This window comes from Macaca thibetana, chromosome 15, assembly GCF_024542745.1.
Source record: "Macaca thibetana thibetana isolate TM-01 chromosome 15, ASM2454274v1, whole genome shotgun sequence".
NCBI classification, from domain to species: Eukaryota; Metazoa; Chordata; class Mammalia; order Primates; family Cercopithecidae; genus Macaca; species Macaca thibetana.
Genome location: NC_065592.1, coordinates 61,047,995 through 61,071,538, shown reverse-complemented (window position 1 = coordinate 61,071,538; position 23,544 = coordinate 61,047,995). Strand labels below are relative to the sequence as shown.

The 23,544-nt window shown below is 41.6% G+C and overlaps 1 protein-coding gene across 3 annotated transcripts in view; it reads right to left on the bottom strand.

Annotated features, from left to right (window-relative positions):
- SLC24A2 (solute carrier family 24 member 2) overlaps positions 1 to 23,544 on the bottom strand; it is a 276,863-nt gene that overhangs the window by 20,649 nt on the left and 232,670 nt on the right. For all 3 annotated transcript variants that reach the window (XM_050761328.1, XM_050761330.1, XM_050761329.1), the window contains one exon: positions 13,245 to 13,385. In XM_050761328.1, the coding sequence (XP_050617285.1) occupies positions 13,245 to 13,385 (141 nt within the window). The remainder of the gene's footprint in view (positions 1 to 13,244; positions 13,386 to 23,544) is intronic.

Sequence of the window (23,544 nt, the reverse complement as noted above, 5' to 3'; positions counted from 1 at the left end):
AAATTGAAACTAGGTCTGCCTGACTGTACCGCATGTGCTCCCAATATCTAGGTTATACTGACTCTTTCCTAAAGAAAAACAGGGCCAATACTCAAAATATACTCCGCCATAGACATAATGATCATGATCATGATCATCATACTAGGCTCTGCTCTGAATGTCAGAAAATAAAAAAAGCATCAGGGAAGTAGAAACTAGCATTCCAGCTGTATGGCCATCTGCCTCGCCCAACCTCCCATGTTGTTCCTGCTTTGGAAGTATCAACCTTCCATGCATCAGCAGTTGGGCTAAGTGTTTCCCAACTGTCAAACTACTTTACCATTTCCATTCTCACAACCCAGGTGATCACTTCTTCTTTCATTTTTCTTGGACCATTCTGTTTACTTGGACAGCGTGGTCTCATTCCAGACATCTCTGCTCAGTAGCAACTGTACAGTCATTTAGTTACCAGTGTCATTGGAAGGCAGAAAATAGCCCTTGTAGCCAAGGTCTAACACGACAGTTTATGGTTATAGTAATGGGGGTTCATCCTGACATCTGCTGGGATGGACCTCATACTAATCAGCAAATAAGCAAATTGCATCCATGTGCTGGCCATTTTGTTCCCATGTTGTGGTTTACTTATATAATTGACAGTGGATGCTCTCATTAGAAGCTTTTAGTACATCAGAGTGATATCGGCTTGGCTTGGAAAAAGTTGCTGGACATTAGCTGGTTGTACAAATTAGCTATATCCTTACTGATTTAAATTCAACAAATATTCACTAAGCATCTACTCTGTGTAAGGTTCTGGGACATATATTTAATGAAGATCCACCCCCAAATCCTACTGAAGATTAAAAGTATGGTCTCTGGATTAATATGACTGGTATTGAAATCTCTGCTCACAAATTAACAGCAATGTGACCTGAGACAAATTATTTAATTTCTTTAAGCTTAGGCTTCTTCATCTGTAAAATGGGAGAAAAAACAATCTAGTTGTTTTGAGGACTTAATGTACATAAAATGTCTACCAAAGTTCCTCGCACATAAGTGCTCAGATAATTATACTTGTTATTAGACAATACAGTCATGCCCTGGTATCCATGAGGGATTACTTCCACTGCCCCTGAGGATACCAAAATCTGCAGATGCCCAAATCCATTATATGAAATGGAGTATTTACATATAACCTTTGTGCATCATCCCATATACTTTATTTAGTTATGAGACAGACTTTTGCTCTTGTTGCCCAGGCTGGAGTGCAACGGTGCAATCTTAGCTCACTGCAACCTCCGCCTTGTGGGTTCAAGTGATTCTCCTACCTCAGCCTCCCGAGTAGCTGGGATTATAGGCATGTACCACCATGCCCAGCTAATTTTTTGTATTTTTAGTAGAGATGGGGTTTCTCCATGTTGGTCAGGCTGGTCTTGAACTCCTGACCTCAGGTGATAAGCCCGCTTTGGCCTCCCAAAGTGCTGGGACTACAGGTGTGAGCCACTGCACCTGGCCCCCATATATTTTAAATCAGCTCTAAATTACTTATGAGGCCTAATAAAGTGTAAATGCTATGTAAACAGTTGTTAAATTGTATTGTTTTTATCTGTATCTTTTTACTGTTGTATTAAAATTTTTTTTTCCTGAATATTTTCAATCTGTGATTGTTTGAATGCAGAACCTGCAGATATGAAGAATCGACTGTATTATTCTCATTTTAGTTTTTAAGAGATAAAGAAACTGATACTTGGGGAAGTGAACATGACTGTGAAGACCTGGACTAGAGTCTTGGCTTTGCCTCTTTCTAGCTGGGTGTGCTTGAATGAGTCGCCACACCTCTATGAGTCTCAATTACTTTATCCTTGTTAGACCTTGCTTGGCTCATAGTAGACACTCAATAAATACTTGATGAATGAATTAATAGAAACTGCAAACACCTAGCTGGGTTCTCAGGTTCCTTCCTAGTTCTAATGGGTCACGTTTTCATATCTTATTAGATGCATTTTTGTTTTGCAGGAGTATCTATCCTAGTCATGAGAGAAGATAACTTTTTGAATCTTTATTTTGTTTATTTTCAATTTTCATCAAAGACTTAGTCCTCATTGAGGTTTATATTTTAGTTCTTTTACTTTGGAAACAAAGCCATTAATTTAAGAAAACTGTAAGTGTGAAGCCCATATTATGTGAGCTGAAATTATGCACAGTTCAACAAACACTGTCATACAATTTGCATATAAAGCAGAAATAAAAGCTAGTGGGAATACTATACACTCTGAAACTATATACATTAAAAAATCATGTTTTCCTTGTAAATACTGTCAAAGTTAAGTATGTTCATCTCCTTGGGTAAACAAAATCCATGGAAGAGGTTGCCAGGCCCTAAGGAGGAGCAAATAGGTATTAATAATTTTTCCTCTCTCTTTCCTCTCCCTATATATTTTCTCAAGAGGTCCTTGTGGAAGCACATGAGTTCTATGGGGGTTTGCAAAAATGGGCACAATACTTTCCTGCTCCTCTCATCAAGAGGTAAGGTCTGTTTTTCCACCCTTTGAATCTGGGCTGGCCTTATGACTTGCTTTGACCAATAGAATGTATTGGAAGTGACAGCGTGCAACTAGATCTCAAGAGGGCTTTGTAGCTTTCATGCTTGCTGCTCTTGGCACTTTGCCATTATGTGAATAAGTCCAGGCTAGCCTGTTTTGGGATAACAGACTATGTGGAGCAGAGACAAGCTGTTCCAGCTGCAATAGCCTGTGCCTACCAGCTCCCAGCCATTGTTAAGTGAGCACCATTAAGACCAGCAGATGAACTGTCCAGCAGAGGATAGCCCAAATTGCCAATTCACAGAATTATGGACTAAAAAAATGTCTTGTTTTAAGTCACCAGGTTGGGGTGGTATGTTACACAGCAAAAGATAACTTATACAAGGTGAAATCTAACAAAAATCTTCTAACAAAGCATGATCACTTATTGGCTTTTGTGTCAACTGGCATGGTTTCTTTCATTTGGCATATTGTATATGCAGAATACACCCATATGTCTTCCAAACCAATATGCTTTGAGAATAAACTGGGACTGTCCTGGGTAAACTGGGATGTATGATCACCTTAAACGTGCAGTAGCTTATTGATGGTTATCTCATTATGTTTTCCTTAATCACAGAATGTCATGGCTGGCAGGGAATCTAGAAATCTTCCAACCCTTTATTCACAGAGGAGAAAAAATGGGGTCCAGAGTTGAGAAGTGCTTTTCCTAATGTATAGTTAATCAGTTGGTGGGGGAAAACCCATTACAGTCAATGTGGTAGAATGAAAATGATCTGGAGTCAGGGAACTTGGGTTCAAATCCAGCTTCTCATTAATACAGTTGTACAGTCTTGCTCCATGGTTATATGTGGCCATGTCTGGTTTCCTTTACTAAACTTAGAGTGCCTTAACAATAGAAATTGTAAATTTTGTGTCTCTATATCTCTTTTTAAAAAAATATACTTTAAGTTCTTGGGTACATGTGCAGAATGTGCAGCTTTGTTACATAGGTATACACATACCATGGTGGTTTGCTGCACCCATCAACCCGTCACCTACATTAGGTATTTCTCCTAATACTATCCCTCCCCTAGCCCCCCACCCCGTGACAGGCCCCAGTGTGTGATGATCCCCTCCCTGAGTCCATGTTATCTCATTGTTCCACTCCCACTTATGAGTGAGAATATGCGGTGTTTGGTTTTCTGTTCCTGTGTTGGTTTGCTGAGAATGATAGTTTCCAGCTTCATCCATGTCCCTGCAATGGATATGAACGCATCCTTTTTTTGTGGCTGCATAGTATTCCATGGTGTATGTGTGCCATATTTTCTTTATCCAGTCTATCATTGATGGACATTTGGGTTGGTTCCAAGTCTTTGCTATTGTGAATAGTGCCACAATAAACATACGTGTGCATGTGTCTTTATAGTAGATTGATTTATAATGCTTTGGGTATATACCCAGTAATGAGATTGCTGGGTCAAATGGTATTTCTAGTTCTAGATCCTTGAGGAATCACCACACTGTCTTCCATAATGGTTGAAGTAATTTACACTCCCACCAACAGTGTAAAAGTGTTCCTATTTCTCCACATCCTCCCCAGCATCTGTTGTTTCCTGACTTTTGAATGATCACTATTCTAACTGGTATGAGATGATATCTCACTGTGGTTTTGATTTGCATTGCTCTAATGACCAGTGATGATGAGCTTTTTTTCATATGTTTGTTGGCTGCATAAATGTCGTCTTTTGAGAAGTGCCTATTCATATCCTTCACCCACTTTTTGATGGGGTTGTTTTTTCTTGTAAATTTGTTTAAGTTTGTAGATTCCAGATCTTAGCCCATTGTTAGATGGATACATTGCAAAATTTTTCTCCCATTCTGTAGGTTGCCTGTTTACTCTGATGGTAGTTTTATTTTAATTTTCCTGTGCAGAAGCTCTTTAGTTTAATTAGATCCCATCTGTTTATTTTGGCTTTTTTGCCATTGCTTTTGGTGTTTTAGTCATGAAGTCTTTGCCAGTGCCTATGTCCAGAATGGTATTGCCTAGGTTTTCTTCTAAGATTTTTATGGTTTTAGGTTTTATGGTTGAGTCTTTAATCCATCTTCAGTTATTTTTGTACAAGGTGTAAGGAAAGGGTCCAGTTTAAGTTTTCTGCATATGGCTAGGCAATTTTCCCAACACCATTGATTAAATAGGGAATCCTTTCCCCATTGCTTGTTTTTGTTAGATTTATTAAAGATCAGATGGTTGTAGATGTGTGGGGTTATTTCTGAGGCCTTTGTTCTGTTCCATTGGTCTATATATCTATTTTGGTACCAGTACCATACTGTTTTGGTTAATGTAGCCTTCTAGTATAGTTTGAAGTCAGGTAGCATAAGGCCTCCAGCTTTGTTCTTTTTGCTTAGGATTGTCTTGGCTATACAGGCTCTTTTTTGGTTCCATAGGAAGTTTAAAGTAGTTTTTTCCAATTCTGTGAAGAAAGTCAATGGTAGCTGGATGGGGATAGCATTGAATCTATAAATTACTTTGGGCAGTATAGCCATTTTCATGATATTGATTCTTCCTATCCATGAGCATGGCATGTTTTTCCATTTATTTGTGTCCTCTTATTTCCTTTTGTAGTGGTTTGTAGTTCTCCTTGAAGAGGTCCTTCACATCCCTTGTAAGTTGTATTCCTAGGCATTTTATTCTCTTTGTAGCAGTTGTGAATGAGAGTTCACTCATGATTTGGCTCTCTGTTATTGGTGTATACGAATGCTTGTGGTTTTTGCACATTGATATGGTATCCTGAGACTGCTGAAGTTGCTTATCAGCTTAAGGAGATTTTGGGCTGGGACAATTGGGTTTCTAAATATACAATAATGTAATCTGCAAACAGAGACAATTTGACTTCCTCTTTTCCTAATTGAGTACCCTTTGCTTCTTTCTCTTGACTGATTGCCCTGGCCGGAACTTCCAGTACTATGTTGAATAGGAGTGATGAGAGAGGGCATCCTTGTCTTGTGCTGGTTTTCAAAGGGAATGCTTCCAGTTCTTGCCCATTCAGTATGATATTGGCTTGGGTTTGTCATAAATAGCTCTTATTATTTTAAGATACATTCCATCAATACCTAGTTTGAGAGTTTTTAGCATGAAGGGGTGTTGAATTTTGTCGAAGGCCTTTTCTGCATCTATTGAGATAATCATGTGGTTTTTATCATTGGTTCTGTTTATGTGATGGATTATATTTATTGATTTGCGTATGTTGAGCCAGCCTTGCATCCCAGGGATGAAGCCCACTTGATCATGGTGCATAAGCTTTTCGATGTGCTGCTGGATTTGGTTTGCCAGTATTTTATTGAGGATTTTTGCATCAATGTTCATCAGGGATATTGGCCTGAAATTTTCTTTTTTGTTCTGTCTCTGCCAGGTTTTGGTATCAGGATGATACTGGCCTTGTAAAAAGAGTTAGGGCAGATTCCCTCTTTTTCTATTGTTTGGAATAGTTTCAGAAGGAATGGTACCAGCTTCTCTTTGTACCTCTGGTAGAATTTGGCTGTGAATCCATCTGGTCCTGGACTTTTTTTGGTTGGTAGGCTATTAATTACTGCCTCAATTTCAGAACTTGTTATTGGTCTATTCAGGGATTTGACTGCTTCCTGGTTTAGTCTTGGGAGGGTGTATGTGTCCAGGATTTTATCCATTTCTTCTAGATTTTCTAGTTTATTCGCATAGAGGTGTTTATAGTATTCTCTGATGGTAGTTAGTATTTCCTTGGGATTGGTGGTGATATCCCCCTTATCATTTTTTATTGTACTCATTTGATTCTTCTCTCTTTTCTTCTTTATTAATCTGGCTAGCAGTCTATCAATTTTGTTGACCTTTTGAAAAAAACAGCTCCTGGATTCATGGATTTTATTTTTTTTTAAGAGTTTTTCATGTCTCTATCTCCTTCAGTTCTGCTCTGATCTTAGTTTTCTCTTGTCTTCTGCTAGCTTTTGAATTTGTTTGCTCTTGCTTTTCTAGTTCTTTTAATTTTGATATTAGAGTGTCAATTTTAGATCTTTTCTGCTTTCTCCTGTGGGCATTTAATGCTATAAATTTCCCTCTACACAGTGCTTTAAATGTGTCCCAGAGATTCTGGTATGTTGTGTCTTTGTTCTCATTGATTTCAAAGAACATCTTTATTTCTGTCTTCATTTCGTTATTTACCCAGTAGTCATTCAGGAGCAAGTTGTTCAGTTGCCGTGTAGTTGTGCAGTTTTGAGTGAGTTTCTTAATCCTCAGTTCTAGTTTGATTGCACTGTGGTCTGAGAGACTGACTGTTATGATTTCCATTCTTTTGCATTTGCTGAGTGTTTTACTTCCAACTATGTGGTCAATTTTAGAATAAGTGAGATGAGGTGCTGAGAAGAATGTATATTCTGCTGATTTGGGGTGAAGAGTTCTGTAGATGTTTATTAGGTTCACTTGGTCTAGAACTGAGTTCAAGTCCTGAAATATCCTTGTTAATTTTCTGTCTTGATCTGTATAATATTGACAGTGGGGTATTAAATCTCCCATTATTATTGTGTGGGAGTGTAAGTCTCTTTGTAGGTCTCTAAGAGCTTGCTTTATGAACCTGCGTGCTCCTGTATTGGGTGCATATATATTTAGGATAGTTAACTCTTCTTGTTGCATTGTTCCCTTTACCATTATGTAATTCCCTTCTTTGTCTCTTTTGGTCTTTGTTGGTTTAAAGTCTGTTTTGTCAGAGACTAGGATTGCAACCCCTGCTTTTTGTTTGTTTGTTTTCTGTTTGCTTGGTAAATATTCCTCCGTCTCTTTATTTTAAGCCTTTGTTTGTCTTCGCATGTGAGATAGGTCTCCTGAATACAGCACACTGATGGGTCTTGACTCTTTATCCAATTTGCCAGTCTGTGTCTTTTAATTAAGGCATTTATCACATTTACATTTAAGATTAATATTATTATGTTTGAATTTGATCCTGTCATTATGATGCTAGCTAGTTATTTTGCCTATTAGTTGATGCAGTTTCTTCGTAGTGTCGATGTTCTTTACAATTTGGTATGTTTTTGCAGTGGCTGGTTCCAGTTGTTCCTTTCCATGTTTAGTGCTTCCTTCAGGAGCTCCTGTAAGACAGGCCTGGTGGTGACAAAAATCTCTCAGCATTTGCTTGTCTGTAAAGTGGAGATTTCATTTCTCCTTTGCTTATGAAACTTAGTTTGCCTGGAAATGAAATTCTGGCTTGAAAATTCTTTAAGAATGTTGAATATTGGCCCCCACTCTCTCTAGCTTGTAAGGTTTCTGCAGAGAGATCCGTTGTTATTCTGATGAGCTTCCCTTTGTGGGTAACCTGACCTTTCTCTCTGGCTGCCCTTAACATTTTTTCCTTCGTTTCAACCTTGGTGAATCTGATGATTATATACCTTGGGGTTGCTCTTCTCAAGGGGGGGTATCTTTATGGTGTTCTCTGTATTTCCTGAATTTGAATATTGGCCTATCTTGCTAGGTTGGGGAAGTTCTCCTGGATAATATCCTGAAAAATGTTTTCCAGCTTGATTCCATTCTCTCCATCACTTTCAGGTATACCAATCAAACATGGATTTGATCTTTTCACATAGTCCCATATTTCTTGGAGGCTTTGTTCGATCCTTTTCATTCTTGTTTTCTCTAATCTTGTCTTCTCACTTTATTTCATTAAGTTGATCTTCACCCTCTGATATCCTTTCTTCTGCTTGGTCGATTTGGCTATTGATAGTTGTGTATGCTTCACAGAGTTCTTGTGCTGTGTTTTTCAGCTCCATCAGGTCATTTATGTTCTTCTTTAAACTGGTTATTCTAGTTAGCAATTTGTCTAACCTTTTTTCAAGGTTCTTAGCTTCCTTGCATTGGGTTAGAACATGCTCCTTTAGCTTGGAGGAGTTTGTTATTACCCACCTTCTGAAGCCTACTTCTGTCAATTCATCAAACTCATTCTCCGTCCATTTTTGTTCCACTGCTGGTGAGGAGTTGTGATTCTTTAGAGGAGAAGATGCATTCAGGTTTTTGGAATTTTCAGCCTTTTTGCTTTTTCCCCATCTTTATGAATTTATCTACCTTCAGTCTTTGCAGTTGGTGACCTTCGGATGGGGTCTCTGAGTGGACGTGCTATTCCTTTGTGTTTTTTAGTTTGCCTTTTTTTTTTTTTGTTTTGAGACAGAGTCTTGCTCTGTTGCCCAGGCTGGAGTGCAGTGGCACGATCTCGGCTCACTGCAAGTTCTGCCTCCCGGGTTCACACCATTCTCCTGCCTCAGTCTCCCAAGTAGCTGGGACTACAAGTACCCGCCACCATGCCTGGCTAATTTTTTGTATTTTTAGTAGAGACGGAGTTTTACCATGTTAGCTAGGATGGTCTCAATATCTTGACCTCGTGATCTGCCTGCCTTGGCCTCCCAAAGTGCTGGGTTTACAAGTGTGAGTCACCGTGCCTGGCTCAGTTTTCCTTCTAACAGGCCCGTCTGCTGCAGGTCTGCTGGAGTTTGCTGGAGGTCTACTCCTGACCCTGTTTGCCTGGGTATCACCAGTGGAGGCTGCAGAACAGCAAAGATTGCTGCCTGTTCTTTTCTCTGGAAACTTCATCGCATAGGGGCACCTGCCACATGCCAGCCAGAGCCCTCCTGTATGAGGTATCTGTTGGCACCTACTGGGAGGTGTCTCCCAGTCAGGATACACGGGGGTCAGGGACCCACTTGAGGAGGCAGTCTGACCCTTAGCAGAGCTTGAATGCTGTGCTGGGAGATCTGCTGCTCTCTTCAGAGCCAGCAGGCAGGGATGTTTAAGTCTGCTGAAGCTGCACCCACAGGTGCCCCTTCCCCCAGGTGGTCTGTCTCAGGGAGATGGGGGTTTTATCTATATGTCCCTGACTGGGGCTGCTGCCTTTTTTTCAGAGATGCCCTTCCCAGAGAGGAGGAATCTATAGAAGCAGTCTGGCCACAGAGGCCTTGCTGAGCTGCAGTGTGCTCTGCCCAGTTTGAACTTCCCAGTGGCTTTGTTTACACTGTGTTGGTAAAACTGCCTACTCAAGCCTCAGCAATGGTGGACATCACTTCCCCACCAAGCTCAAGCATCCCAGGTCGACCTCAGACTATTACGCTGGCAGCAAGAATTTCAAGTCAGTGGATCTTAGCTTGCTGGGCTCCGTGGGGGTGGGACCCATCCAGCCAGACCACTTGGCTCCCTGGCTTCATTCCTCTTTCCAGGAGAATAAACACTTCTGTCTCACTGGTGTCTAGGCACCACTGGAGTATGGAAAAAAAACCACTCCTGCAGCTAGCTCAGTGTCTGCCTGAATGACCGCCCAGTTTTGTGCTTGAAACCCAGGGCCCTGGTAACATAGGCACCGGAGGGAATCTTCTGGTCTGTGAGTTGCAAAGACTGTGGGAAAAGCACAGTGTCTGGGCCGGAGTGCACTGTTCCTCATGGCACAGTCCCTCCACAGCTTCCCTTGTGTAGGGGAGAGAATTTCCTGACCCCTTGCACTTCCCAGGTGAGGTGACGTCCCACACCCTACCTTAGTTGGAAATGCAGAAATCACCTGCCTTCTGTGTCGATCTCGCTGGGAGCTGCATACTGGAGCTGTTCCTATTTTGCCATCTTGCCAGCAATCCTGTCTTTATATCTCTTAAACACTGGCTAAGGCCCAGTATTTGGCACATAATAGGTGCTCAATAAATATTTGAGAAGGCAGTTGAAAAAAACCAAAGTGTTCTTCATAAAAGTCTTATTTCTGCTTGGAACAACAGAGATTATACTCAGAAAAAGAAAAGAAATCCAGTCCATTCCAGGGCTGGCACTTGGGGGAGCAATGAGGTAAAGCCCCGCTGGCTACCCTGCTCATTCTGCAGGGGCTGGCTCTCAGAGGGGGAATGCACAGGGAGCAGAGGACTGGGGACAGCTCTGTTTTCTTGCTCTGTGCCTCTCGGGATTGTGGCATCAGCCAGAGCAGTTGTCATGACCCAGGTAACAACTGCCTTGATTGATTTTTGTTGGTTTTCCAAAAGTTACCAGTTGGGAGCTTTTGATCTTCTCTAAAAGCTTCTTTGACCTTTCAACTCAGATTACCAAGAGGATAAACACTTTGCCAGCCCTTTCTCTGAGTTCCTCCCACCCGTGAGAGTCAAGGGCCTTGACTTACTGGCATCTTCCTCCCATTCCTGCACATCTTCCTGAGTGCCTCAATGGTTGTATGCAAACATCCTCTCATCAACCAATCTGCTCACTCTGCTGGGGGCCACACCACATGAAACCCTTTTTGGGAATTTAGAAAACTGTATCTGTCTCCCTGATTTTCCTCCCTAGGGCCAAACAAAAGCATTGGACTAAACAGTAGAGCAATGGGGGGGGGGGGGGGGGTGGGAGAGAGAGAGAGAGAGAGACACTAGAGACAATGCATTGCATATCTTAGAAATGTCAATGTGGTGTGAGCCAAGAAAAATCAAACACATTCAGCTGTTTGGTTGTGGGTTTTCAGGAAGCCAGGCCTTTGCATAGTGCAGATGCTGTACAATGGTATCTTGAATAAAGAAACTTAAATATTGCTTTAAGTGAGCCACACCTGTGTCATGTATCCTTTACCAGGAAACCTATACTGTTGGGAGTCCCTACAAGATGTCCTTTCTTGTTGTATACTTGACAAGACATGGCTCTCCACTAGGCTGTATTATTTAAGGGCCAGGCTAATGGGATGGGGTTTTTTTCTTCTTTTTCAAATGAAGGAGCTCTTGAAGACTTAATGATAAATTATGCTGAAAGTTATCAAAATATTCTATTCCGAGTGCTTTTAGAAATGATTTTTTTAAAAAATGATTTTTTTCTACTTTCTGGCATCACTAAATATGAAGCAAAGCCAAAGCCATGTGGTCACATAGACCTGGGTCTGGATCTCAGCCCTACTTTCTAGGAAATGACTAGGTATAAATTAGCTAATTTCTTTGTGCCTAAGTTTTTCTATTTATGCCAACAATATACATATTCCTACCCTAGACATTTCCTGAAATTACATAATATAGTTTACTGTGGGCCAATAACTCAAGGCCCTGGGCTCTCAGGGTTGGGAAGGACTTTTAGAATAAAGGTGGGTAAAATGTTCATCCTCTTGCCAATCTGAATTGAAAGATCCAGAAGGTATTAGAGAAGATCAAAGCCTCCTGATTGGCAGCTGCTGGCAAACCAACAGGAATCAATCAAGGCAGTTGTTACCTGGCTTATGACAACTGCCCTGGCTGATGCACAGAACAAGAAAGTGGAGCTGTCCACAATGCTCTCCTCCCTGTGCAGTCCCCCTTTGAGAGCCAGTCCCTGAAGCATGGGCAGGGTAGCTGCTGGGGCTTCTCTCATTGCTTCCCGCAAGGGCCAGCCCTGGGATGGACTGGATTTCTGAGTATACTGTGCGCTGTTCCAAGCAGAAATGAGACTCTCATGGGGAACACTTAGTACAGAATCTGATGCATATTAGGTATACAGTTTTGTTGAATGAGTTTGTATGTGTGGTGCCATACTAAGTAGAGCTGTTTCTCCTTCTCTCATTAGTTCTTTCACCTCTGGGGCTAATGGCCCAAGAACTCACTTCAACAATAGTGGGTGGGGGTATACTCTTGATATGGTCTACACTCAGAGTGTACTTGGCTGATGTTGTGTTCGGAGCACCCAGTACATGATAATGGTAGATAATAAAATCGATTAAAGTAATGATAGTAACATAAGAGAGAGAACATCAGACATGTAGGCATTTATATTACATAAATGCATCTCTTTACATTTTTTGAATTAATTAATAATGTTCATAGTCACAAGAATGCTCAAGAAAATGTGAGTAACCTTCCTGCCTCAGACCTTCAGTTGCCCTTCTCACCTTCTCAGAGACAATCACTGTGGTGGTTTTAAAACACAGTTGCAAATTCTTTGACACTCTTCCCAACAGGAGAGTGATATGCTACATGACACTGATGTATTCTACGTAAACTTTTTGTCTCCTTCCCCTTTAATCAAGACACACTTATGACTGCTTTGGTCAGTAGGGCATAGCAGAAGTGAATCTATGTAACTTTGGGACTGAATCATCATAGACCATGCAGCTTCTGCCTTCTGTCACTGCAACACTCACTCTTGGAGTCCTGACTCACCTCTTACATAAAACATTTCACTATCCTGAGGCCACCATGCTGTGAGGAAGCCCAAGTCACATGAAGAGGCCATGTTTAGGCATTCCAGTAGACAGTCCCAGCTGAGCCTAGTCTTTGAATAATTTCTGCCCAGGTGCCAGAAACGACAAAGAAGCCTCCAGATGATTGTAGCCCCAAGATGAGATACACGTAACCCTTCAAGTCTTCCTACTCAGGCCACAGACATTATGGAGCAGAGACAAGCCATCCACAATGTGTCCTATTCAAATTCCTGATCGACAGGATCCAAGGGCAGACTAAAATGATGGTTGTTTCACACCACTAAGTTTTGGGGTAGTTTGTTATGCAGATTTGATAACTTGAACAATCAGTATGATTGTGTGTCTGCTGAGAGAAATTTGTGTCTTCTTATATGTCACTTTCTCTTTTTCCTTAAATTTTTTTTTGTTACATAATAGTTATACCTATTTTTGCGGTACATGTGAAATTTTGATACAAGTGTATTTCCTTTTTCCTTTTAACGCAAACTGAAGCAGGCTATGCACCCTGTTATGTACCATACGTTTTACAAGGAAACTATTTTAAAAATGCTTTACTTACAGGTTTGCGAACATCAGGTAAGGTAATCCAGAGAGGAAACACTATGGGGAAAACGATCAGAAATGTGACTTGCTTGCGGGTTTCAGAAGGCCAGGCAAGGCTAAGAGGCTGGTCCTCCTCATCATCAGCTGTCTCTGTGGTCTGTGGCAGAAAAAGAGGTAAAATTAAACAAACAAAAATGTTAAATGTACACAGGCACAACAGCAGGAGCACAGAACAAGGGGAAAGCTCCATGTCTTATCAGGAGTTTTCTGGACTCATTCCAGTAGCTTCATATGTGTGTTTTTGAGGTTTGTAAGAAAACCTCATTTGTCACAGTCTGAGTCCTAGGAACAAATAATACATTGCCCAGCCATGAGCATGTAAGAATTTTCTTTTCTCTCTTGAATGCTCTTCAGCTTCTCATGTTCATCAACTGATTGTTCAACTATTATGTAACTGGAGTGGGCTTACAAGTACAATTCACGAGCTTCTTATAAGAAACTATCTGTGGAGGAAAAGACTTGATGACCACCATCTCCCCCATCTTTCCATTTCCTTGAAGACAGAGCCACAAGCTTCAGGCTCCTGGGGAAGGAGAACACTGATAAAAATTAAAATTTCTTTGTTTCTCTTTTTTGTTTTGAACACTGATTTTCATCAGGCCAATGAAAGTAACCACAGAAACAATTCAATAATACTACTAAGAGAGATTAACTTCCCACTGGCCTTGGAATAACTAAGTGCATAGATTTTTGTGTAGTTGTGTTTTTTTTCTTTCATTGATACTTTACATATTTATGGGGTACGTGTATTTTTTACATGCATTGAATGTGTAATGATCAAGTCGGGGTATTTGGGGTCTCCATCACCTTGAGTGTTTATCATTTCTACGTGTGGTAATATTCCGAGCCCTCTCTTCTAGCTTTGAAACATACAGCGTGTTGTTGCTAGCTATGGTCACCCTAGTCTCCTAAGGAACGTTAGAACTGATTTCTTCTATCTAACTGTAAGTTTGTACCCATTGACTGACCTCTCTTCATTTCTCCCTCTCACCCTCACACCCTTCTCAGGTTGTCAGTTAGTCACCTGCTTAACCACAGTTAAGTTCTAAGCCATTGTACTTGCAGCCAAAGACAACTTATGCAAACATATGCCTCAGTCCTCAGAAACAGAAGGTAGAAGTCGAGCAAGACATTAAACCTGCACAGGGTGTTGGAGCCAGGGAACAAACTTCAGAGTCTCTGACTTGGCAGCCAGTGGCCAGCGTTTTATTTGTCAGCCACTGAAGTCAGTAGCTTCTGAAGTCAGGGCTGGAAGAGATGGAGGATCTGGGCCCAGCAGGGGGTGACTATTAGACTGTCAGCTGAGCCCTCAACACTTCCAAAACAGCACTGTAGACATCATCAATCACTCCCTTCCCTGCTTGTTTAAAAATGAAAGTGCAGCAGTGGACCACGCATCAGATCTAAAAATATCAACAGGAACTTTTCCACTGATGCTTCCTTTTGAGACCATATAAATAACTTTAGAAAGCTCCCACCCCTGGGGCTTTTGCTTCCAGCACCACACACTTTTCAAACAGTAACAGAGCACCCCTCCAGCACCTGTGTCCCTACAGAGGTGGCAGGAGGGGCAGGCTCAGGTCAGCTGGCCTCGAGCAATGCTACGTCTTGTTTATTGACCTGGGAAACCTGAGGTACTGCCGAAAGTATGTGTAGTGGTTTATACAATCTCTTCAACTCTCTCTAGGGGTTACAATTTGAAATAATAATTTAAAAAAGGGATGCCAGGCCATGTTGAAAAAGGTTGGTAACAACAGGTTCTTCTGCTTTGGGTATATGTCCTTGGCAGTGGGTAAAAGAATTTGTAAACAGCAAACATGGTGGAATTTAAAGGGATTAGGTATAATAATAAGGCAGAATCAGGAAGTTGGCACAGTTTAGTTTGGTGCCCTGGATCCTTATTAAATACACACCTCACACTCCCTGTTTCTTTGCTATGCAATTCACATATTATTCCATCCATTGCTTTCTTCCATCCTGAAATGGAAGAAATCTTTGATGGAAGCTTGGTGTGCTGGCTCTGGTCCCTCTTCTATGCCACCTCTGTCTCTTCCTTGTGGATATAGCAGGTGTACAGAATATCATTCCCTATTGGGCTCACCAGCCTCCTAAGGTGTCAGCTAGCTACGTGAATAATCTTTGTGTCACGGGGCCAATGTGGATTAAGGAGACAGGTATGTTTTCCTGTCTGTTCCCTCCCAGGTACGATCCTTCTTGTTTAACCCAAATGAATGAGTTTCCCCTTACCTCCTGGAAGTTGTCCCAGAAATAGGCATGGGAGCCTTGGGGCATTGCATCATTCTTAATAAATACCCGATATCACATGAGAGATGATTTTTTTTTTTTCGAGCAGAGGGGTCAGTCAACTTCCCTGAAGACCCATCAAGCTGATGAGTTCATTAAGGCTCCTCCCCGTTCTGGGATTGATGCCTCCCCTGAGCTCTGTTCATCACTACCAACCACAATCTAGCAACTTCTCTCTCAACTTCAAGCTAACCATTTTCTGATAAAACACAAAAGCAACTCTTTATGACTCATATCATTTTAATGACACCAACAGATGGTGACATTTCATCAATAACCCTTCTGCTTATAACCTACGGATTAGCTCCTTTCTCCATCTGCCAAAGTCACCAGGCAGGCATTGCCACTAGCAAATAGCAGAAAATAATATTCTGTTTGGATGTATAAGCTCTAAACACACTACTGTCCAATGCAAACAATTAGCTATATTGTACAGCTTCCAAAGCTGCATTGGAGGTAGCTGTTGCTAGGGCAGAAATGGATTAGGAAAAGAGACTGTCTCAGGCTGTGCCAACAGGGCCCTCCATGGAAACTTCACAGCCTCCTGGGGGCCAAGTTCTGCTACAGGGAAGTACGGGAGCCTAGAATCCTGGGGTGGATTTGAGAGGTACCCCAGGAACAAGGCTGTTGGCATACATTAGGTGAAATTGTCTTTGCCAAGTAAAGTCTTACTCTGACTCAATGGGAGGCAGCTTGCAAGCTGGTTAGGGAAGTGGAAGAAAAAAATACTGTTCCAAGTTTGAGGCTCATTTTGTCTTTGTTCAAACTGGATGCTCCAGGGGAGAGGCAACTGAGGTTAGGGCAGCGATCTTCCAACTTTTCCTAGAGTTGTGATATGCTGGCTTTGACCTTGTGACAACTCACCCTTACCTCCTAAAACTTCTGCAGAGTGTCCATAGAAAACAAAACAAAGCAAAATGGTCCAGAAAGGATTCAAATGGCTTTTGATATAAGGGCTTAAAATAGTTTGATATCTGCTGGGGTCTCTGTAGAAGCCCTAGAATTGTGTAAAGCTTTAGGGCCTTGTAATCTTTGATATGAAAAATCTGACACAAAAACATATGACTTTAAGTTCCCACATGGTGGGTGGTGGTGTGTTGGTTGTCAGAACTTAAAAGAGCCAGTGCAGCATGCTGGGCGGAGTAGGTGGTAGAGAATCAGGAATCCTGAGTTCCAGTGTCTGCTCAGGCTGTGATTCCATGAGCAGTCACCACCAACACCTGCAAGCAGTCACTGAGCACCTACAGGTGCAAAGCACTGCATTTAATTCTGGGACTCGTGCTTTCGAGGAGTCCTGGATTTAAAAGGTGAGACAGAACAGAAGATTCCAAAGAATTACTGCAGTATTTATCCAGTTACAGGGATGCTGGCAGGTTACGTGGCAAGAGACTACTGCTTGTCTTCCTATATCTATTCTGCCTATTGTGGACTGAATTGTGTTCCTCCCAATCATGCCCCTTCCTTCCTCCCCAACCAAATTCATATGTTGAAGCTGCAACCCTCACCTCTCCCCATCAGTACCTCAGAATGTGACTTATTTGGAGATAGGATCTTCAAAGAGGTAATTAAGTTAAAACAGGGCCACTAGGGTGGGTCCTAATCGAATCTGCCTGGTGTCCTTACAGGAGAAGATCAGGACACCTGGAGAGACACCAGGGGTTCCTGTGCACAGAGGAAAGGCCACATGAAGATGGGGGCACAGCAGGAAGGTGGTGCCAGCAAGCAAAGGAGAGAGGACTCCGAGGAAACCAACCCTGCCAACGCCTGGAGCCTGGACTTCTAGCCTCCAGAACTGTGGTAAAGTAACTTTCAATAAAAAGTGATACAAATAAAAAGCGATACAGTGTAACAACTATTTACATAGCATTTACATTGCATTAGTCATTCTAAGCAATCTAGAGATGATTTAAAGGATATGGGAGGATATATATTTGTTACATGCAAATTCTACCCCATTTTATATCAGGGGCTTGAGCATCCATGGAATTTGGTATCCTTGGGGATCTTGGAACCAATCCCCCTTGGATACCATGGGACGACAGTACTGCCTTTTGGCTTTAACAAATAGAAAGCTTGCTTTTAGTTAGGCCTGGAATAATTTCAGCCTTCTTGGCCAGGTGTGGCAATGTGATTAAGTTCTGGCCAAAGGATGTATTAAAGTGTCTGCCACACAACTTCCTAGATCTGTCTTTAAAGCGTGGGGGTGTATCCTTCCGTCCTCCTTCCTGATGGCTGGAGGGGACATTTTGCCCACAGCAGAAGAAAATCTTGGGCCATGGGGTAGAGGAACAATATGTGAGGCTCTGAGTTTCTGACACCCATCAAGGGCCATTCGAGCCCTGGACTGCCTATATTGACTTGAGAGACAATCTGAAACTTATGATTGATTGCAATGCTTCTGGGACAAAGGCACCCACATGCTGTGACTTCGTTTACTGAGCAGCCTGGGATCGCTCTATGAATTACACAGGAAGCAGGAATCTGGTCTCTCTATAAGATATCTTATTAATGCAGGTCAGGGGACCACATGTAAACACTAGACTAGGTGTCAAAATGCGGGACTTCACATGGGTTTTCTCACTGTTTATAGGAAAGTCTGCCCAAGTCATGCACCCAACAATGACAGTGCTGGATCTGTGCTCACCGTGTTCCAGTCTTACTACTGTCCTTTCTCATCCTGAGCTGTATTTTCTCAAAACCATTCATTTTATCCTTTTTCATTAGACGTATTTTTGTAAGTAGCCTCGAATCTTGTGAAAAAAGCTGAGGCAGGACTAAAGAAATGTAACATTCTTCAGTGGTGTAATAGAAATTTTAGTGTAACTGTATCAGGTTGAAAAGACTTGAGAGCCGGGCTTGGTGGCTCAGGTCTGTAATCCCAGCACTTTGGGAGGCCAAGGCAGGTGGATCACTTGAGGTCAGGAGTTCGAGACCAGCCTGGTCAACATGGTGAAACCCCATCTCTACTAAAAATACAAAAATTAGCTGGGTGTGATGACAGGTGCCTGCAATCTCAGCTACTTAGGAGGCTTGAGGCAGGAGAATCACTTGAACCCAGGAGGCACAGGTTGCAGTGAACTGAGATCTCGCTGCTGCACTGTAGCCTGACAACAGAGGCTCTGTCTCAAAGAAAAAAAAAAAGACTTGATAAAGAGAATATAAATGTTATTCTAAGTGACAACTGGTAACAAATGGATAACCACCTTCTAGGACTCATTTATCAATACTGGAGGTTGAAATCTGGAGGTTCGGCCATCAGAACTCTTACGGAGCACAGAAGAGAAGAGTTTCAGAGGTCAGTTAGCATCTACTGGAAGGGGTAAAATCAGCTTGCCTTTTTTTTTTATCTGGTAAATGGGAGAGGTACAGCAGTAGCCGGTCCAGATTCTCATAGCATCATGAGAATCCATTCAGCTTCTTTGCATGTGCATCTTACACTTTTTCCACGTGAATTTGGTATAGATGTTTGCCCCCAAATAAACATCAGGTCTTCGGTGGAGGGGCCTGAGCTGGATTCACTAGTTCAGAGGTTGCCTCAGAAGCCAGAAAAATATTTCTTGGAGGCAACGCAGTTTCTTATTTGTTTTTGTCTGTGAAGGGCACTGAGCAAGATTCCAGAGTGAAGGAGAACCTGCTTTAACACAATCTCTCCTGTCAGAGAATTAAAGTGAAAATCCAGAAGGCATCTGAAAATAGGCCTAATTCAAGTTCAGTTTTATTGACTGGTAATAACATCTCAACACCAGTTCACAAGGAGCAATCTCAGAGGATCACCCAGATTTGCCTAAATCCCAGTTGAGGCTTGATTCAGGCTGGGAGTGAAGTTCTTACATCTCTCTCCCGGCTCACTTCAACACTTAGGAGTGCCACCTCTTATCATTGGGAAGCCCTTTCAGTGTGGCATGATGCTGGGTCAAAATAGAATGTCAGCACTTACGTATTTATGTAAAAACATAATTCATTGACTTTAAAAACATTAGTGCATCTCACTGCTTCTAGGCCCTGCCAGACCTTAAACACTATCTTATTGCAAGGCAGAGCTTAATTGTCTCCTGGGATGTTTTAATGTGGGTTACCTTCCTGTACAAGAACTTGTTACTCAATTAATCATATGGACAATAATAGATCACAACAGACAAGCTGCAATCATAGATGTCTGCAGTCCTTTAGAGAAGGAGCTTTAGGCCCCAAGAGAAGGAGCTCCAGAACTTCAGAATTGGAAAAGTCTTGTCCTGGAGACCAGCCCCTTCCATTTGATGGGTAGGGAACCTGAGATGGAGTGACCTGTTGAAGAAAGGTGGCAGTGCCAGGCCAACCCTCAGTAACCCCTAACTCGCAGCTTAAGGATCTTCCCCTATTCCACACTCCCTCCTTTCCTCAGTCCTAAAAATAGATACAAATGGTTTTTACATCCAGTTATAGCAGGCTTCTCAGCTTTGTTTTGTAATAAATTTAATCTATTAAAATAAAAGCTAGGTATAGCAAACATGAAGTGTAACAGTTCAGTCAGGGTGGTGGAAAAAATTGTAAGAGGAAATTATAGGAAAGAGAAGCAAACCTTCTTGGAAGGCCCGGGGATCGGGGGCGGTTTACAAAGCTTTGGGGGAGAATGAGCTGAAAGCAGTGGCTCTTATCCTGGGGCAGAGGGCGAGAAGTAGGTACAATAATACAAGGGAGTTTATCTGAATAATTTGTTTACTCATGTCTCCAGAAACCTGGCCTTTAATCATCTGTGTGTAATTACCCTCTAGTGGTGTTGACTCAAAACCTTTGTCATTAAATCTGCGCTGAAAAAATGCTGGCTGGGCCAGATAGTCAAGGCGTGTGGCTGCCACAGCTCTGTGAGTGGCCTGGCCCCCTAGCTGCTCTTTCACTGAATATTGGTGTCTGAGTATGTTATTCATCTGTTGTGCAGCCTGGGTCTGTGGGTCAGACCCCGGCAATGAAGCATTTAATTGACTTTTTTTTTTTTCTATTTTCTTGAGCCTAAATCTAATTTCTAATGGTCTGAATGGCTCACATTTCTTTCTTTTTATTTTTATTTTTATTTTTTTGAGACAGGGTCTCACTCTGTCACCTACACTAGAGTGCTAGATTGCAGTGGCATGATCTCAGTTCACTGCAGCCTCCATCTCCCTGGGTTCAAGCAATCTTCCCACTTTAGCCTCCCAAGTAGCTGAGACTACAGGTATGTACCACCATGGCTAATTTTTGTTTATTTTTTGTAGAGACAAGATCTCACTTAGTTGCCCAGGCTGACTCAAGTGATCCCCCTGCCTTGGCCTCCCAAAGTGCTGGGATTATGGGTGTGATATTTCTTTAAAAAGCTGATAAACATCTGAATATTGTATTCCTTTCCTTTTCTCAGAGTCATGTAACATCCACAGCAGCATTGAAAGTGAAATGAAGGGCAGACCTGGGGGTGTGTGGAGAGTAGGGGCCACTGAGATGCCCTCTTCTCTCCTTTAGCTCACTGAGTAACATCTCCAAGTTCCTAGGTGCAAATTTAAAAATGAAGTGCAGGTGCTAAGTCATCAGTGAATATCAGGACTTCAAATATAAGTTAGGAAGAAAGACTTGTTCTTTAGCATCTCTACCCAAGAAAAAAGTAGAGATTTAGCTCAGTTTGAGGTAGAAGGAGGTGGCAACCAAGTGCGCTATGGCCAAAATGAGGGCTTGTGATTTTATGTGCACTTCATTGCTGATGTCACCCCTGATTCCCATTAACTGTGGATAATCTGGCTCTGGCTACTTCTAAAATGGATATCTGGGGGACATTGTAGAAGATGGATTAAGCCCTTTATAACAATAAACTTTCCTGGGGCTAACTTTAGCAAGAACTGAAAGAGGAAATAGGTTATTTTCAGACTCCAACATTCAGTGTTCAAAGGCCAACAGAGCCCCATGAGAAGAATATGCACAACAAAAACAGCATCATCTTTAAACAAGGAACTATCTGCTTCTCCTCCTACCTCCCTCCTCTTTCATTATTGAAGCATTAAAAATACTCTCTCTGACAAAGGTGGCATGTTTTATTTTTCCAATTAGATTTCCTTGGAAACTGGTAAAAAAGTGTGTGCCTATAGTGAGTGTGTGGGAGGCTCCTAGGAGAAGACATCTTGAGAGTGTCTTACCTAATTGCAGGGATGGTTGGAGAGGGGATCGAGAGACAAAGACACACTTTTCATATGGTTTTCTACTAAATAGGAAGTCAAGCCCAAGGCTGTCTTAAATGTAAAAGAATGGAATTTGTAACATCGTTGTTATAAAATTAACTAGGATAATCCAGGAAGAGCACTTAGAATAGTGTTTGGCACATAGTGAACACTCAAACAAATGTCAGTTATTTAAAGTAAATATTTAGGAAAACAATTTCTTCAAAGACATGTAGGAGAAAAAAAGCTTGACTAGGTGAATTATAACATTTCCAGCAATATGATTCTATAATTCAATTATTTGATTTGAAGGTGGAAAATGCAAAAATTTTGTACCTCCATCTGTCCACTTATCCAATATTTATCAAGCATTCATTGACTTTAGTGATATCAATAATTTCTTTTTTTTTTTAAATTATACTTTAAGTTCTAGGGTACGTGTGCACAATGTGCAGGTTTGTTACCTATGTATGCGTGTGCCATGTTGGTGTGCTGCACCCATTAACTCGTCATTTACATTAGGTATATCTCGTAATGCTATCGTTCCCCCCTCCCCCCTCCCAACAATAGGACCTGGTGTGTGATGTTTCCCTTCCCATGTCCAAGTGATCTCATTGTTCAATTCCCACCTATGAGTGAGAACATGCAGTGTTTGGTTTTCTGTTCTTGTGATAGTTTACTGAGAATGATGGTTTCCAGCTGCCTGCCTCCATGTCCCTACAAAGGACACAAACTCATCCTTTTTTATGGCTGCATAGTACTCCATGGTGTATATGTGCCACATTTTCTTAATCCAGTCTGTCACTGATGGACATTTGGGTTGATTCCAAGTCTTTGCTATTGTGAATAGTGCCACAATAAACATACATGTGCATGTGTCTTTATAGCAGCATGACTTATAATCCTTTGGGTATATACCCAGTAATGGGATAGCTGGGTCAAATGGTATTTCTAGTTCTAGATCCTTGAGGAATCGCCAGACTGTTTTCCACAATGGTTGAACTAGTTTACAGTCCCACCAACAGTGTAAAAGTGTTCCTATTTCTCCACATCCTCTCCAGCACCTGTTGTTTCCTGATTTTTTAATGATTGCCATTCTAACTGGTGTGAGATGGTGTCTCGTTGCGGTTTTGATTTGCAATTCTCTGATGGCGAGTGATGATGAGCATTTTTTCATGTGTCTGTTGGCTGTATGAATGTCTTCTTTTGAGAAGTGTCTGTTCATATCCTTCACCCACTTTTTGATGGAGTTGTTTGCTTTTTTCTTGTAAATTTGATTAAGTTCTTTATAGGTTCTGGATATTAGCCCTTTGTCAGATGAGTAGATTGCAAAAATGTTCTCCCATTCTGTAGGTTGCCTACAGAATGTATGTTCACTCTGATGGTAGTTTCTTTTGCTGTGCAGAAGCTCTTTAGTTTAATAAGATCCCATTTGTCAATTTGGGCTTTTGTTGCCATTGCTTTTGGTGTTTTAGACATGAAGTCCTTGCCCATGCCTGTGTTTTGAATGGTATTACCTAGGTTTTCTTCTAGGATTTTTATGGTTTTTGGTCTAACCTTTAAGTCTCTAATCCATCTTGAATTAATTTTTGTATAAGGAGTAAGGAAAGGACCCAGTTTCAGCTTTCTACTTATGGCTAGCCAATTTTCCCAGCACCATTTATTAAATAGGGAATCCTTTCCCCATTTCTGTTTTTGTCAGGTTTGTCAAAGATCAGATGGCTGTAGATGTGTGGTATTATTTCTGAGGGTTCTGTTCTGTTCCATTGGTCTATATCTCTGTTTTGGTACCAGTAC